We start from the raw sequence: 10000 nt of genomic DNA on the forward strand, positions 1-10000 counted from the left end.
GGTTACACTGAGTTGCACTTCCATCACTCAGGAGAATGGTCGGTCCACATTTGAGGTCAGCTCTCCATTTTATTACTACAAGAATATAAAAGTAATGTGCAGATAAAATTAACAGTATGTGCCTTGGGACAGGTGACCTTTGTGTTTTGAGTAATTTAATACAAATAAACATCTGCTACATTAAACACAAAGTTTCAAGGTCCACTTGTAACAATTAATAATGTAGCCTTAGTATTTTACTACTTCCGACAGTGGATAGGCGAAGATCGTCGCTTCATTTATAAAATAAAAGTGACTGCAGCTTTAGAACACATGAAATACTACACACTATATTGTGGTTTTCTCAAATATCTTTTTACGTTGATTCATTTGATACAGTATTCATCTTAATTTAAATGTTTTTTCTTTTAGACACTACTTGCAACATCCCAAATACATTTCAGATCATTCCTCCCCATATCTTTTAGACAGATTTTTCACATCAGAAATGTATTATCAAACCTAACAATTAGATTATTAACAAATTCTTAAAACAAAAGGTAAAACCAAATCAATTGTTACATGAAATGCACCGTGTGTTAAAGGTATACATTGGTATATATTTGGTGATCGAGGTTTGAATAATAGTAGTTATGTTATATACTATGATATTATATTATAACACCAAGTAATAAAAAAAATGTTCACTGAGGTCAATGTAATCATCTTTAGAACAATTTAATAATGTAAAATTAGCTCTATTAATTCAACAGATTCTTGAGGTCCCCCACATGTTGAAAAATGTAGTTTCATTTTTTGGGGGGATTGCCACTGTCTTACCTATCGATGTGGTGGGTATGATGAACATTCTCTAGAGTGAATTCATATTTTGTTATAAAAAAAGGTATACACTATTTGTGCGTTTGAAATTGAGTCAAACTGTAAGGCCATATGAAACATTTAATTTCTGCTTCAAAAGCGCTGTTTAAATTTACAACTTCAGATCAACTTTATATCAAATGTAATCTAATTCGTATTCACTACAAAGCAATATATAAAGACTTAATACGTTGCACTATGAAGCTTTTTAATATGTGAACACGGTGTGGACGATATTTTACGTTATATTTCGATTCGCCAAGAATTTTGAAATTCTTGATGCAAACTACTTGAACATAATATCACGATGATTCTATTACGGACGTTTCAACAGCTAGGGAAGCGAATTGTATGATTGGAGTGTTTTTTCCATCAGAGATTTGTTTGACCATAATTGGAGTATACTCTCTTGGAATGATTTCAAACAGAAATTCAAGTTCAAAGTTGTTTTTTTATTACTCGTTGTAATACCAAGTAAATGGAAGACAAACATGAGAATAAATGTATCCAATATTATTCAAACACCTGATGAGAATCTCTTTTGTTCCGAAAGTAAAATAAAAACGCCTGATAGGATGATAATCTATTTAATAACGTTACACTTTAGGCGTAGACAAAATATTGAGGAAATCATTACTATGTAACTACCTGTTGAAACAATGCCAGAATACAGAGAAAAATAGTGTCTCAGAAGACAATAGAAGGGAAAAAGCTATACACTCGGCTTGTATCTCTTTAAATACCGTAAATATATAATACCTTGATAACTAACACATCCATTGCATGCGCAGTGATCTTTAGTATAACCACACCAACCATACGCCGAGCAACATGGCGCGTCTGAATCAGGGTTACATTGTGTTGGACTTCCATCAAACAGAGGAAAGGCGGGTCCACATTTTTGGTCATCTCTCCATAAATCAGACACTGTTATTAGAAGAAAAAAGTTAGTCTTTACATATTGCTTGTGCAATCACAATCAGGTACGATTTTTCGCCATTAATGTTACTAATCTATGTAACTTGTATAATAATATAATTGCATGCAGTTTTAGGGAGTCTTCAGTAATTACTGGTCGGATTAGGGAGTTCATTTTTACCTCCTGTAAGGGTACGGGAGGTATTAAAATACAAATGTATGTGTGTGTGTCTGTGTGTGTGTTTTCTTAAATTCGGCTGGCTCAACTGTAATGTAATTTGGAATATATAATCGTTAGGGTAATAGCTAGACCTGATTAGGTTTTCAGCCAGATCGGTTAATGTTTAATTAGAGAAATTTGCATATTAATGAAATCAAATAATTAAGCAATATCTTAAGACTCCATACTTCAATTTCACTAAAAATTTGTATATTCATCAAACATAAGAAAATACATTTGTTCATGCACTTTAAACTGTTAAGAAAATATGAATTAATATAATTACGCTATATTAATTTGAGGAAACTCGGAAGGCTGCCCTCAGCAGCCGGTCAATGGTTTTATGATATTGCGTCTGGTCTGACAAGTATACAGTTGGCATCAGATTCAGATTCAGATTCAGCTAGCATCATATTGAGTGTCATATTCAGCGTCAGATGCTTAATATGACGTTCAATATGTCACTATGTGAATCTGAATCTGACGCCAACTTTATACTCGTTCTAGTCCAAATTAGCGGGTCGAGCAGACCAAATCCGAAACGTTTGGTGAATATACAAATACTATATATTTTTTAAATCTTCCCTTTGGCTTTATGAAGTTCAATTCCGTGAGAGAATGCAATGAAGACAAATGCGTATGCATGAAGTGTAATATGGCAAGATGGCGTCCATAATTTGAATATGTCGACTGTATTATATTGTAGGCATCTGAATTGCAAAGTTGAGTGGGTTTTCAGCTAAATTACACCTTACTTGTCAAATTTGAATATAACACATCGTATGCAAAACGTTTCACCACTTTCATGTGCCATCTTGGAGAGTTTAGAAACTACGAAATATTATCATTACTTATACACGTGATTATAATAGACTTGATTACAAAAGGTCTCCATCAATAGCACGACCATTCCGGTGAAGTATCTTCCTTCACGGCCGAAGCGATAAATAAATACACCACATTGCTGGACCCATGTCACCATTTCATCTCACTCAAACTGAAACCTATTTTTCAGCTTCGTTACCGGATCGAACACATTATGTGAACTTACAGTTCACTTCATGCTCTTCGAAGATTCATTTGAGGTTAACTATGGTTCACATGTATACATCGTTCAGAAATGAAAACTATCATGGTGTATGCCAAGTTCACAGTTCTCCTCAGCAACACAAATTTGTTTATACCAGTTTTTTTAGTTTAATTTTTATAATTGGTGGTTCCCTTACGGGAGGCGCTCAGTTTACATCTGTTTTTTTTTTTTTTTTAATAAATCAGTTAGTGGTGGAATAGTTTAGACATGCAATCCGGTGGTCGAAATATCTCAGCTGTCTTTAATATTTTCCTATTTTTGAGAAAAAAACGAATTGATAAGTTTACTACAAAAGAATTATACGATTCGTGATTACACTGTTGCTAAAATTCTAACTGTACCGGTGACACGGGATTCCTCCAGTGTTTGTTCACGTTTTGACTTGTAAACTATAAAGAAGCTTTACTATAGGGTAAATCGTTAAATGCATGGATAATGAGAGTCACCATTTGTTGCAATAGGTACCATGAAAATGAAGACTTGTATGACCTCCTCTGGATGTGTCCTGCAGTTGAACATTTTTGGGACAAGTTTATTATACTCCTTAATGTTGTTCCTGAAATTCTTTTGTCTATGTCAAATGTGATTTTTGGTAAGCTTGGCATTTCTACTAAGCACTTCAATTTCAGTAATAATCGTATCAGATTTGAATTTGGATAAAGCACATTCAATACCAGTTTCGATATCCTATTAATGTAATAAAATACCATTGAAATCATTGTATTGTCGTTACTGTGTACAATAATTTATTAGTTATACCAAAGTGTAAAATATATCAAAATCGTTTTTTTTTTATCTTTGCAATTATTACGTTACTGTAGGTCATACAACTTGCATTACATTAAATAAAGACTGGTTTTAGTACATGCAATTAAGCTGGTGTTTGGCTTTGGTTTTCTACCACATAAATCTTCCTCTGCAATATACTGTTACATTAATCGCCATTAATTTTAATTATTTTCAATTCTATACTTCCATTTAATTAATTAAACAAACGTTAACGACCCTCAACCTCTTTAAACTTTATGCATATTGTGCGTTTATTTAAGCAATAACCCACCCCCTGGGGATGGTATACCAAGAGGTTTTGACCAGTGAACGAAATATATGCACGAGCGATAGCGAGTGCATATATTGAGTTCACTGGTCAAAACCGAGTGGTATACCATCCCCAGGGGGTGGGTTATTGCTATTATATTATACCAGTATATTGAAAATATCGGAAACAAGATAAGAACTAACGTTTTCTCGTTTCATATGCGCCTCTGTCTAATTTGCATAACAATAACGCTGCTTTTCAAGACAGCTGATCTTGGCCTCAATGTGAACGTCGTGCAGCGACTGGATTTATTTTATCTGCTCGTCGTTTCTAGGGATAATCTGTACATTGATCGGCTCATTAAAAGTGCACAGTGATGAATAAACAACCTGTTTGACTCAAGGTATAAACTTGAAGTGGTTTATTGAATACAGCGTGCTTCGATCGTTCCCGGCCGAATTCGCGACTCGGTGAAATGATACTTTGATAGATACTCGACAGGTTGATATACATGTATACATTATTTATATTACTGGAAGTTACATCAGTAGATTTTCGGGTTTGAGGATTTCCCTCTCGGATTGATGACTGATACTCTAGGGCAGGATCCCAGACAAATTTATATTTAGATTAATGGTAAGTCGGCCAGTGTAACCTCTTTCACTTGCTTCATTTTATGACAGGACAGGACAGCTCACCAATGTTTCCACTCCAACCGCGCTGTGGCTGGGACCGATCTCGTGCATGCCTAGTGCCTTGACCTTAGTACATGTAGTAGGCGATGATTTGAACAAATACGCGATGACTGGGTGGCTTTCGAAATTTCCTTCATAATTTCTCATAAAATATTGTCTCATTGAGAGAAAATCCTCCTCTGACAATTCGAAGAGTTCACTATCAGTATCACGGCGGACTACAACTCAACGCTCGTAGACGAACAAAATTTGGACGCGTGCCAGCAGTGCATTATCGTACCAGCAGTGCATTATCACTCGTTTTAGACGCGCTAGTTCGATGTCTAGACCAATCAGATCCCTCGATTTCCACCATCAATATACTGGTATAATATAATTATTGTTTTACACGTGTATTGGATAATACCGGTAAAAATACATATAAAAAAAGGGCTATATTTAGAAATTTGTATTCAGTTTGAAAGAATTTTACGTTCTCCTGTATCTTGATGTCTGCATTGTGTCTTTTATCCTCACTTCTGTACTCTTTTTTTCAGCATTGACAATAAATATTTCTTTATGGGATCCAAATATTTATATTAGTTTAGCAATATATTTGGCATGGTCTAATTAACATGTAGATTTAAATGCAATGCGTGTGCAATAACTGTACAACCCTAGTCATGCAATTTCATAATAAATAAATAAATAAATAAATAAATAAATAAATAAATAAATAAATAAATAAATAAATAAATAAATATACATACATACATACATACATACATACATACATACATACATACATACATACATACATACATACATACATACATACATAAATAAATAAATAAATGCTTTCATATTCTTACCGAGAAATCTATTTTATTTTTGGTAAGCTTCTGTTATATCAAAGAGCAGTAAGTGACCTAGTCAACGAATATACGTTAATCATAATACAATACGTTTTTTAACGACTTTAAGGCGAGTAATAAAATATTTGGATTTTATGTCTGATACATAATGAGAAGGTAAATGCACTATGCTCATTACTTAAAAATAACCTTCATTTGCATTTTACTGAAACCTGCCACTAAAAAGATATAACATACGCTATCTGATGACCTAACACATTAGGCATATACGAAATATTGAGGAAAACACTACACAATAGCCAACTCTTGTAACAATGCCAGAATACAGAGGAATACAGTGTCATAGAAGACAATAGAAGACATGTCCTCCTGGAGTTAGTTTGTCTTACCTGCTGTGTTGGACTCTGAAAAGTGTAAACAAAAATAATTTTGTGTTTATTATGTTGAAAGATATAGGTAACTTTAAAATTCTTTATGCAAACTACTTGTATATAAATATCATGATGATTTTATATCTTTTCTGGCTTAAAATCAGACGAACATTTGTATTTTACTCAAATCATCTACTAAGATATAATTTATAATCTAATGACCTAACACATTATGTGTATACGAAATATTGAGGAAATCACTAATATGTAACCAACTATTGTAGCCATGCCAGAAGACAGAGAAATGCAGACTCATAGAAGATAACAGAAGGAACGAAAGCAACACATTCAGCTTGTGTCTCTTTAAATACGATAAATATAAAACACCTTTATAATATACAATACCTTTATAATTAATACATCCACTGCATTTGCAGTGAGCATCATAACCACCACACCAACCAGAAGTTGAGCAACATGGGCTTCCGGAATTAGGGTCGCATTGAGCTGGACTTCCATTAGCCAGGGGAAAGGAGGGTCCGCATTTTAGGTCATCTCTCCAAGCTTGAGACACTTGCACTGGTAAATAAACATGTAGATCGTTACATTTTGCCGGTGTATCCACAAGTTGGTACAGTTTTACGTCATTCGTTATTCTCTTTTATGTATAACATGTATAATAATATTATTTAATATATTTTTTAGCGGAATAACTTTGGTGGGGGTAATTAGGGAGCTATTTTTTATATATGTTCTTGGGATATAGTGTAGACACGCAATTTAATGTTCGAATGACTGGAAAACTATATGGAAGCTTTCTTTTAATAATGTTATCATTTTGGTAGGTTTTATTTTCCATAAAACCCATTTAATATCGGTTTGGATATCCCCAAGATAACAAATTCTTGTATTGGTATTACTGTGCGTAGTTATTCCAGAATGTCTGCTTGCAACATTCAGTAAAAATGTATGCCGGTCATTTTCTTTTATTTATTCATTTATCTAAGTGTTCATATTCCACAATGTATGCTACCGTCCCCTCATTCTATTTATGCATGTGTTTAAATGAGATATTGAAAGGATAATCACGCTATGCTCTTTACTGAAACATTACCATAATTTTCATGTTTACTCAAATCTGCTACTAACATTTAATTTATAAGATGTCTAAATGACTTACACTTCAGTAGTATAAGAAATATTGAGGAAATCATTACTACTATAACCAACTGTTATTACAATGTTTAAACAAAGACTAATATAGTGTCATAGAAGACAGAAGAAAGAAAATAAAGATATAAAGTCGGCTTGTGTTTCCTTAAATACCATTAATATACAATACCTTTATAATTAATGCATCCGTTGCAATCGCAGTGTTTTGGAGTGTTACCACACCAAAAAGCAGTTGAGCAACATGGGTATACTGAATCAGGGTTACATTGTGTTGGACTTCCATTAGCCTGGGGATAGGCAGATCCACATCGAAGGTCAGCTCTCCAAGGATCGGGCTCTTTTACTATTAAATAAACATGTTGTTCTTTACATATGGTTACGATTTTACATCATTAATGTTCCCTAATAGCGATTAGGGAACGCTCCTTTTTACAAATCGATTCTTTGGGTATATTCAAGACACGCCATATAGTTGTCGAAATAGCTCCGCTTGTTTTATTAATTTTGTTGAGTAAATTGTACAGGTCCAGGAGACAGATAAGGTAAATCTATGATATCATTGTGTAGAAACAGCTCAACTTTGCTACAGATAAGGTTGACCAAAATAGCGAAGTAATTGTAGTTCATCGCATATCAACATCACCTATGAACAAAGGTCAAAATCTTCCCAACTAAAATCTCACCTAACTAACACCATCATTAGCTTATAAAAATACATTTAATCTTTCTGTGAGTGGTGAAAATTGTTCACTACTATAGTTGCCATTCATATTGCTTTAATATATATTTTTTACAAGTTACAATTTTTCACAAAATGTGTGCCAAAAAAACAGAAAATTAAAAACTAAATATTCAAAAAAAAGCAATCCTGTCATCAGGAACAGAGGAGAATTCTAAAATATCAGATTTGAACGAAAATATCAAATCAAATCTGTTAAATAGGGAAATGATTACTGGCAACTTGGCATTCACACAATTATATATATTTAAATCATAGCAACTTGACAGCTGGTATCAGGAAATAAGTAAAAAATATTATTCAATCATAAACACGCATACATCTGACATCAGCTTGCATACACAAATCTTTAAATCTTAATAACGTCTCCCCCACTCCACCCTCCCCCACCCCTAGCTAACACACAACAAATATCAAAGCAATCCATACACATTTCGGTTTCATAGAAATCGAACATACCGTGTATGACCAAAACAAACAAACAACACTAAAACAGACCGGATGCAAACTGAATGCCTCGCGTACGCTTAATGAACATTCCACTTATCAGTTAATAAATGATCTGTGGCCTCCATTGTTGATATACTGTAAATGCTTGAATCATATGTACAATGTCGGAATAAATAGGCAAAGGTATACAAATAACGTCAATTCAACCATATATTTGTTTATGATTCCCCAAAACATCAAACTATTTCTGAGTTTAAAAAAAATGTCAAAACTATGCCAGCCAATCCAATTGGTGTCAAAACCAAAAACCCAGCTGCCACATCGTCAGTTGCGGGCATTTATGTTGTGCACCACCTCAGACGAGATTGTTGTGCATGCAGTGGCGCTGTTTCTATGAAGACTGTGTACATGGTGTAACGTCTTCTTTGATCAGCAGTGGAACAGTACTTCACAAAAATATGACAGAACCATATGCAATGGCTGATATTTGTGAATTTCATTGCTATCAATGACGACTTTCGATTGCTATTCAATTTGAACTATGTGAATCAGTCTGCAATCATGTCATTGTATATGCAGTAAAATTTCCGATTAAGTCGCTGTGCCTGCAATTACACCATATTCCTTAAGATGCAAGAAAAGTGGCATTTTTTTATGACACACATTACCTGGTCAACATGTGCTTCAGTTCTGTTATAAAAAATGCAAGGATTTCAGACAACATTGCATTGTAATATAATAACAAACCAAACAACTAAATAAACTAGCCTCTGCATTTCTATTTTTTGCTAATTTCCGTGGAGTTGTCAGAACTTCAACAAAAATGTTAATAGTTAACTGTAATCATGTAATGTATAAACAAATTACCGGTGTAAAGAACATTATCAAAAGTGCGGTATTTTTTCTAATCTTCTCGAACACATTTTGATTTTCGATAAAAGATAGTTTAAAAAATAGTTCTATATGTAGAACATCTCATTTTATTTTTCCAATTACACACAGCTATGTAATATACAAAAACATCCGCTCATAGCATACATAATATACATACATAACGTAAGTAACATACATACATACATACATACATACATACATACATACACACATACATACATGTACACATGCATACATACATACATACATACATACATACATACATACATACATACATACATACACACATACATACACACACACATACATACATACATACATACATACATACATACATACATACATACATACATACACACAGAGGTATAATTAAAATTCATGACTATGTGAAGTAATAAGAAAGATAGCTTTGCAAATACCACGTGATCAAAGAAGCGAACTCCCTGAAACTTATGAGGAAAAAGACATAGGGGTAACCATTGAATCATAACTTCAATTTGATAAGCGTATTGTGGAAAAAGTGAACATTGTACAAGTCACTAGTCAGAAGTCATTTAGACTATACTTGTCCTGTTTGGAGTCCTTATAAACAGAAACATATTGAAAGTATAGAGAATGTGCAGCTCAGGGCAACATACAAATTACCAGGTTTTCAAGATATGTCTTATCCAGGGAGATTGAAGAAACTGAAATTAACTA

The 10000-nt window shown here is 33.5% G+C and overlaps 1 protein-coding gene across 1 annotated transcript in view; it reads right to left on the reverse strand.

The window, feature by feature from the left end:
• The window catches only part of LOC144440088 (uncharacterized), a 58506-nt gene that overhangs the window by 2171 nt on the left and 46335 nt on the right, over positions 1–10000 (reverse strand). Inside the window, exons 19-23 of the mRNA XM_078129346.1 lie at positions 7388–7561; positions 6451–6624; positions 6064–6078; positions 1618–1785; positions 1–75 (exon numbers count right to left, since the gene is read on the reverse strand). The exon at positions 1–75 is cut by the window's left edge and continues 102 nt beyond it. Of these exons, the coding sequence (XP_077985472.1) occupies positions 1–75; positions 1618–1785; positions 6064–6078; positions 6451–6624; positions 7388–7561 (606 nt within the window). The remainder of the gene's footprint in view (positions 76–1617; positions 1786–6063; positions 6079–6450; positions 6625–7387; positions 7562–10000) is intronic.

Source organism: Glandiceps talaboti, chromosome 9, assembly GCF_964340395.1.
Source record: "Glandiceps talaboti chromosome 9, keGlaTala1.1, whole genome shotgun sequence".
In the NCBI taxonomy this organism is placed as follows: Eukaryota; Metazoa; Hemichordata; class Enteropneusta; family Spengelidae; genus Glandiceps; species Glandiceps talaboti.